General features: G+C 57.4%; 6 protein-coding genes across 6 annotated transcripts; 3 read left to right on the forward strand and 3 right to left on the reverse strand.

The window, feature by feature from the left end:
- Positions 1–1,452: 1,452 nt before the first annotated feature.
- LTHEOB_762 (Alkyl hydroperoxide reductase subunit C) lies at positions 1,453–2,199 on the reverse strand (the record flags this gene model as incomplete). The annotated part of the gene is made up of 2 exons (XM_035517006.1): positions 1,453–1,795; positions 1,850–2,199. The coding sequence occupies 2 exons, from the start codon at positions 2,197–2,199 to the stop codon at positions 1,453–1,455; spliced, it is 693 nt and encodes a 230-aa protein (XP_035369521.1).
- Positions 2,200–3,760: 1,561 nt separating this feature from the next.
- On the forward strand, positions 3,761–5,588 carry LTHEOB_763 (MFS multidrug transporter; the record flags this gene model as incomplete). Its single annotated transcript, XM_035517017.1, has 3 exons — positions 3,761–4,367; positions 4,437–5,261; positions 5,323–5,588. 3 exons carry the CDS (start codon positions 3,761–3,763, stop codon positions 5,586–5,588), a joined length of 1,698 nt encoding a protein of 565 aa, XP_035369522.1.
- Positions 5,589–6,999: 1,411 nt separating this feature from the next.
- Positions 7,000–9,247, forward strand: LTHEOB_764 (AMP-dependent synthetase/ligase; the record flags this gene model as incomplete). Its single annotated transcript, XM_035517028.1, has 7 exons — positions 7,000–7,006; positions 7,086–7,824; positions 7,909–7,949; positions 8,007–8,020; positions 8,114–8,836; positions 8,897–9,003; positions 9,061–9,247. The coding sequence occupies 7 exons, from the start codon at positions 7,000–7,002 to the stop codon at positions 9,245–9,247; spliced, it is 1,818 nt and encodes a 605-aa protein (XP_035369523.1).
- A 467-nt stretch (positions 9,248–9,714) lies between these two features.
- LTHEOB_765 (Pyruvate kinase) lies at positions 9,715–11,769 on the reverse strand (the record flags this gene model as incomplete). Its single annotated transcript, XM_035517039.1, has 9 exons — positions 9,715–9,754; positions 9,804–10,051; positions 10,104–10,185; positions 10,237–11,070; positions 11,126–11,247; positions 11,309–11,389; positions 11,444–11,490; positions 11,541–11,585; positions 11,649–11,769. 9 exons carry the CDS (start codon positions 11,767–11,769, stop codon positions 9,715–9,717), a joined length of 1,620 nt encoding a protein of 539 aa, XP_035369524.1.
- An 835-nt stretch (positions 11,770–12,604) lies between these two features.
- On the forward strand, positions 12,605–13,125 carry LTHEOB_766 (uncharacterized protein; the record flags this gene model as incomplete). Its single annotated transcript, XM_035517050.1, has 4 exons — positions 12,605–12,610; positions 12,682–12,721; positions 12,782–12,824; positions 12,984–13,125. The coding sequence occupies 4 exons, from the start codon at positions 12,605–12,607 to the stop codon at positions 13,123–13,125; spliced, it is 231 nt and encodes a 76-aa protein (XP_035369525.1).
- A 1,587-nt stretch (positions 13,126–14,712) lies between these two features.
- On the reverse strand, positions 14,713–15,300 carry LTHEOB_767 (Glutathione-dependent formaldehyde-activating enzyme; the record flags this gene model as incomplete). Its single annotated transcript, XM_035517061.1, has 2 exons — positions 14,713–14,887; positions 14,990–15,300. The coding sequence occupies 2 exons, from the start codon at positions 15,298–15,300 to the stop codon at positions 14,713–14,715; spliced, it is 486 nt and encodes a 161-aa protein (XP_035369526.1).
- Between the last annotated feature and the right edge of the window lie 1,761 nt (positions 15,301–17,061).

Below are 17,061 nucleotides of genomic sequence, written 5' to 3' on the forward strand. Positions count from 1 at the left end.
CAATCGCTTGGAGTCTGTAAAGGTGAATCGGGTAAAGTTTGAACCGGTTGCGCCCAGGATGGGATCACAATAGCAACATGCCTCGGCTTGGACAGGACAGGATCGACGGGCAATTTTCTGCCAGGTAAGGGAAAGTCAGGGATCGAGCTAGTCGGGGTTTTTGCAGACGGGCTCTCGAGAGATTTACGCGGGCTGTCGGGGAGCTCTATTGGAACATAGCGCGGAATAACAATTGGAATGTGCCTTGGGCGGGCAGCCTGACCTGCAGTCGGACAAGACGGGCCTTTGAGGGGCGCAGAAGACTCGGAATTGCTGCGTCCGGCCGAGGACTGGGAGCTCGCAGAGGCCTTGCGCTCCCTCTGGTCAGGGAGCTGGGGCGGGAGCGGAGGCCTGGGGGACTTGGGCCTCTTCCAGGCAGAAAAAGGCTGAGATAGCGGGCCCGGGGGCGGATCCTTGGGAAAGCCGAAGACTCCTAGGGGATTCATGGTCAGCGCGGTGATCGACCGTCAGAGACCAGGTCTTGGTAGCTGGCGGGGAGGAAGATAGGGATGTCCAGCGAAGGGGGAGGGGAGGGCCGCGCTCCCTCGACTTTGGCGGCGTGCCATGGTAAACGCTACATAACAGTTTCAACGCACTGTTAGGTCATGGCAGCTGCGGTGAACTGGGTCTCGGCCAGCGGCAGCGTGATCTTGCGTCAACAGGAGCGCGGCTTGACATGGGGGCACGCTCGGCTGTGTGACTGGCGCCTGGAGCCGAGGGCTGTCTTAGACAAATTCGGCGGGCGCATGGACGGCGGGCTGCAGGCCCGCGGTGATGGTTGAAAATTTGGCGTCCGCATCGGGGCGGCATGGGGGGTGGGTTGCATGCGACACAAGGAGGCGCCTTACCTGAGGGGTGCTCAAGGGCGCTGGCAGGGCGGCGGGGGAGGCAGCGCTAGGGCGGTGGTACTGCGCAGGCGGGTTGGCTGGAGGGAGCAGAGCCTGAGGGGTCTTGGGGGGAGTTGTGCCTGGGAGCCGGAGGTGTGAGTACAGACGGGGCGCACGGGAGGTTCGCGGCTGTCGTTTGGGGTTGGGCCCTGCAAATCGCAAGCCAAGCCCGCGCGCGCTAGGGCCCCGCGACCCATGCAAGGAGCACCGCCGCCCGCATCGCGCCTGCACGTCAACAAAGCCCGCGGCCACTCGACCATCACACCGCTGCTTTCAGCAGCGTGGCCGCCCTCGCACACGGCTGCAGCGCCGTTGGCAGCGACAAACGGCCAGCATCTTCACGTTGCCGCGCGACAGCGATCGCCTGAGACCGCAGCGGCGCACGGCGCACCGGGCAACACCAGACGCAGGTACTCATTTCTATTGTTTGCTTTCATTCATTGCGTTGGGTATCTGGCGGCGACCGCCTGCTCATCTAGACTATCGAACACATCCGCCGCTTTTGTCTCAGCCCTACGTCCTCGGCTTACACGTTCGCGCTGGTCTGCTCCTTGGGCAGGGGAGTGAACCTCAGGTACGGCTTGACGATCTTGAGGTTGGGGTAGATCTTCTGCGCATCCTCGGTCTTGACCGACGGGTGGACGATGACGTCGTCGCCGGGCACCCAGTTGATCGGGGTCGTGACCTTGTTCTTGTCGCCCGTCTGGAGCGAGTCGACGATGCGGAGCACCTCAGCCGAGTTGCGGCCGGTCGAGGCGGGGTACGAGAGGATGGTGCGGATCGTCTTCTTGGGGTCGATGACGAAGACGGAACGGATGGTGAAGGCAATGCCCTTGGAGTCGACGTTGGTCGCATCCTGGTGGTCGAGCCTGTGCCCACGTCAGCTTTCTGTGTCATCATTCCGGGGCACGCCGGCCACTTACATGTCGTAGAGGTAGGCAACCTTGCGCTCCTTGTCGCCGATGATGGGGAAGGTGAGGTTGCTGCCGGTGACCTCGTTGATGTCGGCAATCCAGCCGCCGTGGCTCTCGATGGTGTTGGCCGAGAGACCGATCAGCTTGACGCCGCGCTTGGTGAACTCGGGCTCAAGCTTGGCGAAGGCACCGAGCTCGGTGGTGCAGACGGGAGTGTAGTCCTCGGGGTGCGAGAAGAGGATGACCCACTTGTCGCCGATGAACTCGTGGAAGTCAATGGGGCCGGCGGTGGTCTCAGCCTTGAAGTTGGGGGCAATGCTGCCCAGGCGGAGGGGCTCGGCGCGCTGCTCGGTGGCCATGGTGATGAGTCTGCGGGCAGGCTGCGTCAGCGAGGCGTGGAGGGGTATATTCGAGGCGGGGGAAGGTACCTTTGGATGAGATGGAGATGGAATTGAGTCTCAGAAGTGCTTGCGATGGCTGCAGAAAGTTGGGCTCAGGACGGTTGGAGCGCGGGGTATTTGTAGGATGGCGGGGCAAAGCTACAGTGGTGGAATGATGCGAAAAATCGGATGAATAATGCCATCAGCAGCCCTCAGCATTACTGGATGCGGCAAGGCTGCGATTGCGTGCTCAATTGCTTTGATTCTGCCGGCAGAGAGCAAGCCAATGGCATTGTGCGGTTGGATACCGCCTCCGCCCATCTTGCGCCGCTGCACTCTTAGCCGTGGCCGACAGAGCGAGCTAAGCCTTGGTATAGAAAAGGCGGCAGGATCAGCATCGCGCAAACGTGCTGCAAAATTCTGTGAGAGCGATAGCGCGATTGCGGTGTCGGAGAGGTGCCGACAACGAACCCGGGGCCGGCTTTGTCATATGTATTTCAGGCGGCCTGGCGTCCCCAAACTCCCCCAAGTCACTAAACGCCCCCAATTCCCCTCCAAAACGCCAAGTGCTTAGCTCGGCCAATCACGGCCGACCCTTTTCCCGGCGCCAGTCTGACAGTCTCCAAGTTGGAGGCGCGTCCATCTGCCGGATGACTCCTGACTAATTCCAGGTGCAGCCCTCTCGCGTTGCAGTTGCAGATGAATCACCTCGCACCTGAATGTCCTCGTCCGCCATTGGCGCCGCGCGTATCCCCCACAGACCCGACGCCTCCAATTTTCCAGGCTCCCATCTCCAGGCAGCGGACGAGTCTGACGCCGCTCTGTGCAGCAGAGAGCATGATTGCACGTGGGCTCTGTCGCAAACCCTAACCCAACTTCAACCACGCACAGCGATTTAGCGCAGTGGCGCACGTGTTGTCGTCGAATTAGGTTGGGCGAGGTTGCGTTGCGCCGCCGGCTGGCCCATGCCCCGCCTCTGGTTTCGCTTCGCCGCCGGGAATAAGAGCTGTCCTAGTCATCACTCTATTCGGCGGGTGCTTCCGCCTTCCGCACATGCGAGATGGAGCCGGATCTTATCTCACGAAGGGAGGCAGGGTTGGGGGCATCCAGCTACGCCCGCGGACTCGCCCCAACCGGATCGACCTCCGCATAGGGTGTCATAGTATCATGAACTCGATATGCCGTCATGGTGCGGTTAGGGCGGACCGCCCTTTCGGCAGGCGTTTGCACCTCCCAAACCACTGGTTGCCGGTCGGGGCAGTTGGAGTAGCAGATCAGCCGCGCCCTATGCCTGGAAATAAGCACATGTTCCCAGACCGCTACCCGTTTCCCACTACCGCTGCGGCACCAGTGACATCTTCTCCGCTCGTGTGGGTCCTTTTTTCGTTCCGTCCTACGCAAATGGCTGCCACTGCTCCATTTTCTTTAAGTCCTGGGTCCCCTCGCCCGCCGAGACACCCTTTCCCATGCCCTACTTCTTTCAGCTGTCCTCTCCTGCCTTTGCTGCGCCTTGTTCGACAAGCAGCACTCCCCCGCAGTTATGGCGAGCCCCGGCGCCGAGTTGCCTCGTTCGTCATCGTCCGTCATTAACGCCGGGAATGGCGCGGAAATAAGCGACCCTACGGCCTCGGACGCGGAGAAGGACTTCGATAAGACGTCCAGAAGAACAACATTGGACGGCGTCTTGGAAACCCCCATCGTATGGCATTACCTCACCTTCGAGACCGACCTACCACACCCGTCAAGTCTGCAGCCCCCCTTCGACGGCGCCGCTCCACCACCAGAATGCCCGAACCTCAAGAAATATGGGAACCCCTTTGACTGGTCGCCTAAACACAAATCCATCATCCTGTGGTTATCATGCATCGCAACAGCCATGACGGCTTATACAGCTGGTTCCTACAGCCCAGGCGTCGGTCAGATGTCAGATGAGTGGCATGTGAGCCGTGTTGCTTGCCTGGTGGGCATCACCATATTCACTTGCGGCTTCGCCGTCGCTCCAATGGTTCTGGCACCCTTTTCCGAGATCAACGGTCGCAAACCAGTCTTCTTGGCTTGTGGCATCCTCTTCGTCGTCTGCCAGCTATGCTGCGCCGTCACACAGATTTACGGCGGAATGCTCATCGCTCGGTTTTTTGCAGGCGTCGGTATGTTAATACAACCATCTTGATGTATGCGTGCTTGGGGCGTAAGGCTAGCATGCTAACAGGAAATAGGCGGAAGTACCTTCTCCACTATGGTCGGTGGCGTCGTTAGTGACATCTACCATGCCGCAGACCGAAACACCCCCATGGCCATGTTCTCCGGCTCGGCATTGCTTGGGACAGGGCTCGGCCCTCTAACATGCGGCTGGATTGCACAATACATAAGCTGGCGGTGGATCTTTTACATTCAGACAATCGTTGACGCCGTGCTAATGGTTGTCATCTGCATCTGCTTCAAGGAGACCCGTGGAAGTGTACTGCTGAGCCGGAAGGCGAAAACGCTGAACAAGTGGTACGAAGCACGGGAGCAAGCGGGCTACTTCAACTTCGATATGCCCCTCGATTCCAATCCGCAGAAAAAGGTGTCCCAGCGGATCAGGTGGAAAGTCAAGTCAGATGAGGAGCGCGCCGATCTGATGACCATGATCTCCATCTCGCTGTACCGCCCATTCCATCTTCTACTAACCGAGCCGGTTGTATTCTTCTTCTCGCTCTGGGTCTCATTCAGCTGGGCTATCCTCTACCTTACCCTCGGCGCCATCCCTCTTGTGTTCGAGACCCGACACAACATGTCCCTGGGGCAAGCCAACTCCATCTTTGCAGTCATGATGATCTTCGCGGTTCTTGCCGTCCTGCTAAGCATCTACCAAGAAAACTGGGCCCGTCGTAAAGGAAAGCTCGTGGATAACCCCGAAGGTCGCCTTTACTTCGCTTGCATTCAGAGCGCGCTCATGCCCATTGGCCTTTTCATGTTCGGTTGGACGTCGGCGAGCTCCATCCACTGGATAGTCCCAACCATTGCCATTGGTCTGGCCACAGTGGGCATATTCTCTATTTGTATGATAGCATCCAACCATACCCCTTTTCCCGTGGACTGCTGTACTGACTGCATGCCTAGACCTCGCTACTTTCAACTACCTTGCCGATGTCTACCACCGCTATGCGAGCTCTGCGCTCGCCGCACAGTCTTTCTGCCGGAACATGCTGGGCGGCGCCTTCCCGCTCATCACCACGCAGATGTATCGCAAGCTAACCTACGGCGGCGCATCAAGCTTGCTTGGCGGCATTGGCGCCGTGCTCACGATCGTGCCCTGGGTGCTCGTCTTTTACGGACCACGCATCCGTAGGAGAAGCAAGTTCGCCAGCGAGATCATGAAGAACTGAGATTGAGCATGATAACGACCCCCAAAAAGCATGGATATCATAATAGGTTAATGTTGAGGCGGAGATGAAGGGCTACGCGGACGATCGTGGCGTTCCCATCTCGGACAATTTCCAGAAAAAAGAAGTGCGGGGCTTCCGACCGGACGGGGGCCCAGTAACATGGGAACAGATTCCGATCGAATGGAGGCTCTGAACATCTGTTGGAATGTGAGTAGATTGCTAGAAAGCTAATAATAATGAGACGGCCGGACACGACTACTTTTATGAGCATGGTTCTTATCACTGCATGGACGGGCCTGGAACATGGCTGATGGTAACACTTGGGATCGAGAAAAGAAGCACTAGCGCAGCCAGCCGTGGAGTCGGTTCCTGCGACAAAACGGGCGACAGCTTGAGTGGTACTATAGCAAAAGTATAGACGGGTTCAATAGAGCGTATGAATTTGCACGACAAGCGGGTTCGCTTCTTGGGACTGTGTACAGCTGGCTCGACTGACCATTTCCCCTGGACAACTGGGTGTCGATTCCCTTTGCACCACCCTCGCCAGATGTTGTGCCTTTTCCGCTGCCGGCCGGCCGACTGATCCGGCCGGCGAGCCGTGTTCCTTCCGGAACAGCGCCAGTCAAGATGCAAGGCTAACGAAAGCCCTTGCCGGCGCTAGGTCCGCTCGTACGGTATACGCTTTCTCAACTACATTTGATTCCGCAAAGGAGATGACCAGCCAGCCAATCACAGACCAGGGTTCCCCAATCGGAACTCACCAAGCCCAAATCTCGCTCCGGTAGGGCTTAGGGCGAGCAACGGCCAGTTGTCAAGAGCCGACCGTGGCACCTTGGGCGACAGGGGTAAGCGAAGCAGCCTCGGCTCAGGGCACCAGACAGAGCTCGTCCGCCGGTCCCCTTCTGCGGCGAGTCGCACACGCCCTCTCCACTTCTCGCTTCTTGGGACCACCTCGCACCCCTCCCCCATCATCCGCGCGCGTGTGATGGCTACGCATTGGAGAGCACAAGTCGTCCTTTGGTCTTCTGTGCTGCTTCTCCGCCGCCCCCAAAGAAAGAAAAGTCTTGTCCTCGCTTGTTTTGCCCCAAAGAATCCCAGCATCGGGACCAGCTGATTGCCTCGACACTCTCTCTGAACTCTTGGTTCAATCTCACTTACCTTTCCCTGACTACATTTACGGCCGGTTGCCTGGCTACTAGCTGTTTCTTTATATTCTGTACCATGACTTCACACCCGCATTGGACCTTTTACTTCCCATACCTCCAATTATTATGATACTAGCAATATAATCTTTTTATACAACATTCCCACCACACCTCAATCCATTCTCTACCGGCGCCTTCCTTTACCTCCGCCCACGCGCCAGGCCCAGTAGCAACATAACTGGCAGCAACCAGCGCGCCTCGAAAGAATGCCACGTCCGTTCCCTCCTCCTCTCCCAGCCCTCCAGCCTCACGAACCGCCACCACCCTAACCACAGCCCTACCTCCCAAACAGTCCCCCTCCTCCTCCCCGCCGCAGCCGCCGCAGGCACGCTCGCCGCCACCGCCTACCTGGACGCGCGCCTAGGGCTGGGCTACGACATCTCGCTCCTGCGGTCCTACGGCCACGCCGCCTACGCCGCCATCAGCGCTGAGCGACGCGGCCGCCTCTCGCCCTTCTACGAGCTCGAAGCCCTCGCGCAATCGCCCAAGACGGCCGACGACGTATTCTTGCTGCTTCCGAGCTACCACCACAACCCTTCCCACCCTTCGACGACCACGACCGCAGCCGCACCCGCTGCTGACCAACAAAACACCACTACCACCAGCAACAATGGCGACATCACCCTCACACGCTGGACCTACCGCCAACTCCACACCGCAGCCCAGCGGCACGCGGCGTACCTGCGGCGCGCGCACGGCGTGCGGCCGGGGGAGGTGGTGGCGCTGGACATGGCCAACGGGGCGCGCTTCGTGATCGCGTGGTTCGCCGTGTGGGCGCTGGGCGCGGTGCCGGCCTTCATCAACTGCCACCTGCGCGGCGCGGCGCTGCTGCACTGCGTGGGCGTGTCGACGGCGCGGTTGGTGCTAGTAGAAGAAGAGGAGCTGGTGGGCGCAGGAAAGTACGCGGTCGGTGGGGAGGTGGCGGCGGCGTTGGCGAAGGGGGAGTTTGTTGGCGAGGGGCAGGTGAGGAGGGTGGTTGAGGTGGTGGGGTTGGGAGGGAGGTTGGATGAGGTGTTGGAGAGGGAGGAAGGGTGGGAGGGGATTAGGCCGGATGACGGCGGTGGAGGGGAGAAGGGGGCGAAGATGCATGATATGGGGATCTTGATTTACACCAGCGGTACGACGGGCTTGCCGAAGCCGGCGGTCGTGAGCTGGGGTAAGATGCGGGCGGCGGGCACGTTCGTGGGCAAATGGCTGCCGCTGAAGAAGGGAGATGTGCTGTATACGGTCAGTAACTGCTCCATTCTCACTCACCTTGAGCCTTGAAATCGACAGCATACACTGCTCTCCAGACCTCATGGCTGACATCCAAGACAACAGTGCATGCCCCTCTACCACACCTCCGCCTCCATGCTCGCCCTCCTCTCAACCCTCTTCTCCCAAACCACCCTCGCCCTGGGCCGGCGCTTCTCCGCCACCCGCATCCTCCACGAACTGCACGCCACGCGCGCCACGCACCTCCAATACGTCGGCGAAACGCTGCGCTACCTCCTCTCCACCCCCGCCAACCCTGCCCTCGACTCCACGCACCGCGTGCACACCATCTTCGGCAACGGCCTGCGGCCCGACGTGTGGCAGCGCTTCGTCACGCGCTTCAACATCCGCACCGTCGCCGAGTTCTACGCCGCGACAGAGGGCCCCGGCGGCATGTGGAACAAGTCGTGTAACGGCTTCTCGGCGGGCGCCGTGGGCCGCAACGGCTGGCTGTCCGAGGCCCTCATCTGGGGCCGCTTCCAGGCCTGCGTCGCCGTCGACGCCGCCACCGGCGCCGCGTACCGCGACCCGCGCGACGGTCGATGCGTGCGCGTGCCGGCGGGTACCGCTGGCGAGTTGCTGTACAAGCTCGACCCGGACGACGTGTGCCGCCGCTTTCAGGGCTACTTCAATGATGAGGGGGCGACGAATAAGAAGGTGCTGCGCGATGTTTTCGAGCCCGGTGACGCCTGGTTCGCGACGGGCGATGTGCTGAGGCGATGTGAAAAGGGCCGCTGCTGGTGGTTTGTGGATCGCCTGGGCGATACTTTCCGCTGGAAGAGCGAGAACGTGAGTACCGCCGAGGTAGCGGCTCTGCTCGGTGACAAGTGCCATGACGTCCTGCGCGAGGTCGCTGTTTATGGCGTGTTGGTGCCTGGTCAGGATGGGCGTGCGGGTTGCGCCGCGGTGGTGCTTAGAGAGGGCGGTAGTAGTGACGAGAGAACACAACTATCCAGGTTAGCGGAAACGGCAGGGAAGGTACTGCCGAAGTATGCCGTCCCGCTGTTCGTCAGGGTGACGTCGGCGTTGGCGGTGACGGGTACGAACAAGCCACAAAAGCATCTGTTGCAGAAGGATGGCATCGACCCGGAAGTCGTGGAAGTTAAAGGAGACCGGATATACTGGCTCAGAGACGGGAAGTACGAAAGATTTGGAAAGAAAGAGTATGAAAGATTACAGGGTGGAGGTGTGAAGTTGTGATAGAATTTGGGTGCATGATTATGAGGGTTGCATTATAGAAGCGATACGGAAAGCCTAATGTGTTTGTTGGGATGGTTTCAATTGGGTGTAGATAACTAAGGCAACTTTAAACAATGGTAATGCACGTGCAAGGGAGGTAATCTTGAGCTCGGTACCTGATGGAAACCAGGGGTGGGTGAGGAGAATAATGTGGATGTTTTGGTTCTGTATCTCATGGGCAAACATTCAAGCTATCCACAAACCCATGGCAGCCAAAGGCCTGAAGACCAAGTGGGCAACATATACATCACGCCATGCCAAAGGACACTTTCTTGACATAGAAATTTGTTCTATCGTCATGAGACATAACTAGCCAATGGGCCTTAGCCCGTCATGACCCCTGAAATTCCAGAAAAGAAACCGTTCCGTCTATCATTTTACAAATGCCGTGGCTTTGCCAAAAATCCGTTGCACGTTTTGCTCATTCCTCAGTATTCGGCAGGGAAGCCCTTCAGCAATGACCATCCTCTACGCCGTAGTCAAATCGATCGGATATCAAATGTTGCTAATCACTTACGCGTCCTGGTCGAGGCCAAGGTCCTCCTCGGCGGGGACGATGCGGAGAGTGTTGGTGTGGCCCATACCGCCACGCCAGCCCTGAACGCAGACGACGGCATCGCCGCGGTTGAGAACGCCGAGCTTGATGGCGTTCATGATACCCCACTTCAGGCGGCGGTCGACATCCTCCTGCCAAGGGGCGGTCTTGAAGTCGGGCTTCTCCTCGTTGAAGTAGAAGGGGTACACGCCACGGTACAGGTGAGAGTACTGCGGATGGCGTTAGCAATGGGAATTTGAATCAAGATGGAGGTCAACTTACCCTCGAAGCGGCCTCGTTACGGGTGACCATGATGATGGGGCAGACAGGGCGGTACTTGGCAACCAGACGAGCGGTGTTACCACTAAGGAACGAAGTTAGCAAAGTAGGAGAATTGTTTCACGGTTGAGCTTACCTGGTGGTCAGGACAAGGATAGCACCGGCGTTCTGCTCGAGAGAAGCGCTGACGGCAGCCATGGCGCAGGTCTCGGTGGTGGGGACAGGGACGGGAGCGAGCTTCCTCAGCTCGTCAAAGGCGCTGACGTAGGGAATGGCAACCTCGGCGAGCAGGCAGGTCTCGTGCATCATCTTGACGGCCTCCTCAGGGTAGTTACCCTTGGCAGTCTCGCCCGACAGCATGACGCAGTCGGCACCGTCCAGGACGGCGTTACCAACATCGCTGACCTCGGCACGGGTCGGGCGGGGGTTGTAGGTCATGGACTCGAGCATCTGGGTAGCGCAAATGACGGGCTTGCCGGCGATGTTGCACTTGGTGATCATCATCTTCTGGGCGATGAAGACCTGCGAGGGAGGGATCTCGATACCAAGGTCACCACGGGCAACCATGACACCGTCGGTCTCCTTGAGAATGTCGTCGAAGTTGTTGACACCCTGCTGGTTCTCGATCTTGGCGATGATCTGGATCTCCTTGCCATCCTCGCCGAGGACCTCACGGATGGCCTTGATGTCGCTGCCGCGGCGAATGAACGAGGCGAAGACCATGTCAACCTTGTTCTTGACACCGAACCTCAGATCGGCCTTGTCCTTCTCGGAGAGAGCGGGAAGATCGATGTCGGTCTTGGGAAGGTTGACACCCTTCTTGGACGAGATCTTGCCGTTGTTCATGCACTTGCACCTCAGGTTCTGCTCGTCGATGATCTCCTCGACGGTAAACGAGAGAATACCGTCGTCGACGTAGATGGTGCGGCCAACCTCGATGACCTTGGTGATGTTCTTGTAGTCGACGTACCTGTTGCGTACAGTGTCAGACGTGCCTTTCCTCAAGTGTGCCCGGGGGTTCTTACATCTTCTTGTTGTCCGACTTGGTGGCATACTCGTCCTCGGTGGTGACGATGATCTCGTCGCCAGCGCTGATGGGGAGGTCCTGGTCGCCAACAGTGTTGCCGGTACGGATCTCAGGGCCTTTCTGCAGTTCACAGCCAGGTTAGCGGAAGGTGACACAAGGTGCAACGGGTGGGGGCGCGTACGGTGTCCAGAGCAATGGCCAGGGGACGGCCGGCCTGGATGGCCGCGGCCTCGCGGGCGTTGTCAATCACGGACTGGTGGTACTAGAGCAGCTGTCAGCTGGAGTCTCCGAAATCCTGCTCCTGCGGCGCACAAACCTCATACGAGCCGTGGGAGAAGTTCATGCGGACAATGTTCAGGCCAGCTGCGAGCTGTCAGCAAATCACGGCAGCCGCGGGGTAAGTTTGTACGCACCCCTGCGGAGCATGTTAATCTTCTCAGCGGAGTTGGTCTTGGGGCCTGGAACAGACAAAGTCAGTCTGGAGAATCTCACGGCGAGGGCCAGGAGCAAAGGGGACTTACCAATGGTGCCGATGATGGAGGTGCGGCGGTAGTTCTTGGCCGGGCGGTACTCAGTGTTGAGCTGCGACAGCCACTCAGTGCGCGTGCGGCCAGAGGCCAGGTGGTCGAGGGCGTTGGCCATGACTGCTGAAGGGCGCGAGAGCGTAAAGTGTACGGGTGTAGAGTCTGGTGTTGGGAGAGAAGGGTGTTAGAGCGGAAGTTGCGGCGGCGGCGCAGAAGAAATATGCTGGGGGGACAGCTCCGCGTCGGAGGTGGGCGCGCGGCGGCGGCGGGAGCGCGGCACGCCAACCAACAAAACTCACCGGAAAAAGCGCTTTCTGCACGAAGCTGCCAAAAGAGCTTCGGACTTTGGGAGAAAGCAGTGGGATGAGTCCTGAAGGGTGCGAGGAGTTGTGTGAGGCAATGCTAAGGGTCGCGCAGGCTGGCGAGCTAGCAATTTATTTTTTTGTTGACGGCACTTTTGGCCAGGCGCCCGTTGGCCGTCTGACTACAAGCTCCAACGACCCCACCATCCCGCTACGTCTACTGATTGAGTAAGTGGGCAGAGCTCATCCCGCCGCGCCCTGGCGTTACACACCGAAACACGATAAGACGGCCCTTTTAGCGGCCAATCGCCTGTCGCAGCGCAGCACGCACGCCAGTCCGCCCACGCCGCTCACTTGCTGCAGCTGCAAGCGCTGAGCATCTTGGCCGTCGCCGCGTCTGCGTCGCCTCTCCGCCCACTACCCTTTGAACGGACCTCCGCCGCGCACGTGCACCCAGCCTCGCCCCGTCAGGCACCCGTTGCAGCCGACGCCCGCGAGTCGCCTGCACATCACGCCTCGCTGATCAGCCGCCGACCCAGGCCAAAACACCAGCAACAAGTCGCTCTCGATCGCTGCGAGCCCCCTGCGCTACCCGCCTCACCCTCCGTGCAATAACCTCAGGCTCCACGCGCAAACTTGCAAGTCGCCACCATGGTCGTAAGTCGCTCAACTCCCGTCACTCCACCAGCTGATATGACGCTCCGCCTTGCTCACCACCATCACATCAGTTCGGACGACTGACCCACTACGCCTTCGACGCCGTCCTCTGTGCGCATTCCCTTACCGCCCGTTACCGGCCCTTCATTATTCTCTGACCGTGCGATCCAGTTTCTGCCTTCCTGGCTGGCGTCAAGCGCTCCACCGGCCTCACGTATGCCTTCCATCCCTTCCCGCCCGCCCTGGCCTGACAGTCCGAGCATTGTCCGCACAACCCCTTCTCCCTTTTTTGCTTAATTTCGCGCAACACCCACCGTGGACGTGCAAAGCATGCCGTGGCTAACGTTTACCCGCCATTTCCCGGGACTCGTAGACCTAGTGTCAAATCCGAGACTATCAGCGAGTCGGAGAATGTGAAGAAGTGGCTTGACAACTACCTGTGGGTTGGCGAGGTCGTCATGGACCAGAGCGTCGCCCTCATGAGCTCCTCCGGTTATTTCGAGCGCAAGCGGTAAACGACCCTTGAACCGTACGTTGCGACCGCGCATACGAGAGGGAATACTTCGGGCGAGAAGGATCGAGGCATGTATATGTTCAGGCCACAAACGCCCCGACATGGCAGGCGGGAGACGCCCAGCCGCGGAGCGCCAGAGGAGCGGGGTGTGAAAACTCTACTCGTGCGAGGATACTAGGGAATAGGATGGGGGCGTTTCTAGGCGACTATACCTCTGAACAGTTCTTTGTGGCATTCCAGGCTATGCATGGACAAATTCATTTGCTATACCGGCCATCGAGTTCCAACAACGGTACATGCCCATGCGCATCTGCTACATTGCTAATGCAAGCTAGATTGCCGTAATACCAGACCATCCCACCTTGCTGCGCTCCTATATCAGGCGATCGCGATCGTATTTTTCGAGGCCTGCCGGACACTCCAAAATGTCTCAGGTCTAGTTTCTACAATGGAGTTTTCGCCGTTGGGGCTGAGATTAGAACGCTCTACGACGTTCTAGTGTTCATCGCCCTCTGTGCCGAAGATCTCTCGTTACCGTCTCTTCACGTCAACTTAGAACCCCGCGGCTCCTCGTCATCCAGGTAATCCTCAAGGTGTAATTTGGTCGACATCTGCCTTCTGCCCCGTGTATACCATCGATGCCTTTGCTGTTTCGGAGACGACTTTTTCCACTGGACTACACCCCGAAAGGTGCGGTTGCCGCGGACGATGGCATACGGGGAGGAGCGATTGGGCAACAACTCGGTGATAGGCTCCTTTAGCCCACCCCCTCGAGAACGAACGGCGGAGCCTCGTAAATGGCGTTACCCATGGATAAGGGCACGGATGCTGTTTCTAGCTTTTTCTGGAGACAAAGTGGTGGAAGAAGAAATTAACGACGTCACAGGCAAGCTGGTCGACGCTGTGCTTGTTGATATGATGTACACCCTGTGCCTCTCAAATATGTCATGAGAGTGGAAGTTCTCGAAAGTCTTCATCTTCATTGGGAGAGGTGAAGGATGCCGATGAAAAGCTCTTGAAGCTGGCGTTCTTGAACGACATGCCCCACTGAGGGACAGCTCCAAAGCAGACGACGCAACATGTCGAAGGTGGTCGTGGGCCTGGAGTCGACTTGAACCTCTGCGTGCGGCCCGATGCTGAGGACGCCTTAAATTTACTGGTCGTGTTCGGAGATCAAGATTTTACCGTGATCTTCGAGGCCGGCTCAGAACTTCTTTCGATGTACCAAACATTCAAGATGGTGGATTTACGGGTAAAGTGGCACCATGGTGAAATTTTCTCATGGCTGTCATGAATTTTTGCAGGTGAGTTGGCATTCATGTTAGAACAGTTGATCGCTCGAGGTTGAAAGGCAAGGTGAGTATGTTTGGGTTTACAGAAAAGGCAGGCTCGATCTAATGCACGTGATGCTATAAACCCGTGTAGACTTCCGATTGACAGTGTTGAAAAAGTTAGAATCTCCTAATAAAGAATACACCTCCCAACATAGACGAGCTTTCAACCCAACGACCCCACGCACACGGGCTTATCTAGTGTCAATTCTCAAGCTTTCATTCCAGTCCAACTTTTGTTAAAGTACATCAATACGCTACAGCTTCTCATCGAAGAGCTTGATTTTGTACTGATCCACACCTTCGTGAACACCCTGCCAGTCATGTCGATGCAGGGCAAAACTCTCACATTCAGGCGCCGGAATCCGCGGGAATATGCCCAACTTCAATATCACCTTCCCCTTGCGAGACGGAACAACGGACCTTATCGGGCTGCTCATCAAGCAACGATCAGCAATCGGGCGTCGTACACGAGTCTCTCTCTCTCTCTCTCTCTCTCTCTCTCGCCGCGCGGGTTACAGTCACAACACTCACTTGCCACATCTACTACAGAACCACCGACCAAGCGGCTCGCCGCTTCCCGTCTGCGTGTCGACGAACTCCTTCAGCGTGCCGTCGCGGTCTTCGATCGTCACCTTGTCGTCCTCGATCAGCAGGTTGGCGGCGACGTAGCTGCCGGCGACTTTGCGGCAGTTGGCGCAGTGGCACAGGTGGCCGCGGCGCCGGGTGAAGAGCTCCTTGTCGCGGATGGTGACGTGGATGCTGCCGCAGAGGCAGTGGCCTGTGATCCCTTCAGAGAATTCGGAGATCGGGTGGCGGTTCGGGTCGCCGGTGAGTTCGGGCATGGTTGTTGTGGGGTGGTGGTGGTGGCTTTGCAATTAGAGCTTGGCAGGGGGCTGTACGGCTGATTGCAGAGGCTCAACAGGTTTTTTGTGGTGTATATAAGATCTGATTGATCTAGAGAAGCTATCTTTATGTGATGCGGCGGACGTCGGCATTCGGGGTGCGGGGTATGGAATATTGCTAAGCTAGCTTACATCAGCTCCACAGAAAGTAGAGTGGAACCTCTGAGGATGTCGTCCCAGTCAATTACATAATCCATCAGATGGTCCTGTCGTCGTATCCTACCCGTAAACAACAGAATGGATTGTTATTGAAAATCGGAATAGACGAGATATTGTATGAGCGGCTGCAGTGTTACTCAGTTAATAAAGGATGGCATGTAAAATACTCGACATATGGTCCCCTCTCGCAGCCGATGGCTAGTGTGAAGAATAGCAAGGCCCTAGGCGTAGCTATGCCTTAACTCGTTCTCAGAAAAATAAAATATGTAGGTAGCTGAAGCTATTGTCTGGATGTGTATGTAGAATTTTTAACTCTACATTTTCGTCTGGACGAGAGCTTCAACTACCTATGACATGAGCGAAAAACAAAGCTACGCTAGCTATCGGCTGCGAGAGGGGACTGTACACTCATGATTTCTACACTGATTTAGTGTCACTGACCGAAGCCGGAGTCCAAATTTTGTACGCTAAAGAAGATCTGAAGAAGATATTCGTCCAAACACATCTCTTAATTGCCATAGCTATGCAAACTGATCGATTTTTCATCCCTCCTGCGAATATGTTGCCGCCCCCTCCAAGTCTGAGAATACCACGAAGCGTCTATTTTTGGTTGAATATGATGAAGATGTATTCAAATACTCTCTGTCTTTCTCGCCTGTTCGTGGGGAAGGCGCCGCTATCAGCCGGATTTTGTCATAATAGTTGAAGACAACCGTCTGCCCTGCCACTCCAGTCGCATCAAACGGCTGTGTGCTGCTCCGCTGAATTTCAACCAAAATACCCCTCTTTACTAAAGCAGTAGTGGCTAGGCTCTTCGCAGAGCATGGCCCATGCCATGGTTACAGTGCAAGGCTTGCGAGCAAAGTCTGTAGAACGCGATGTGACAAAAGAGACGATGTCGACGTCGGGGTTGCTTTCACTCGCTTTCCGCGTGAGGAAAACACTCGTGAAAACGCATCTGTCACAATCCATTTTGCTGGAAACACCGGTAAGCTTACATTTGTAGCAGTGCATTTCGTTGGGACATCCCGGCATGCGTTGGTGGTATTGGTGAGATGAAGAGAGCCAGATCCAGTCCGGGGGAAAGCGAGTGGCGATGTCAATAGTTTGCCCGTGAGGACATATTTGTTCAATCGGAAGGCTCGAAATGGCGTAGGCGAGCTCCATGTCGTCGAGAGGCTCGCTGCGGGCCGCTTGCATCAAAAAGTACGTGCGGTTGAGCTCTACCAGAACCTTGCCGGCGGAAGCAGTGGAGTCGCAGTCAACGCATTCAACCCTTCCTTTGTTCTCGAGTAGCTCCGAAATCTGGTCGAGTCGAAGATTTATGTGCGAGCACAGTGCGACAGCGTCGGGAGCAGCAATGCAGCGGCGTTGCTCGGGCTCACGGCGTTGTTGATGGGCGGAGAATTTGCGCCGCTCGTGTGTTGTGCGGCAGCAACTGCACACAAGCTCGTCGCGTGTGTCCAGCGTACCGATCCTCTCGGCTAGACAAGATCGAGAGAAGATGTCCTGGCCGAAGCGGTTTGTGAAATCGGCATGGTC

This window comes from Lasiodiplodia theobromae, assembly GCF_012971845.1.
Source record: "Lasiodiplodia theobromae strain AM2As chromosome Unknown scaffold_2, whole genome shotgun sequence".
NCBI classification, from domain to species: domain Eukaryota; kingdom Fungi; phylum Ascomycota; class Dothideomycetes; order Botryosphaeriales; family Botryosphaeriaceae; genus Lasiodiplodia; species Lasiodiplodia theobromae.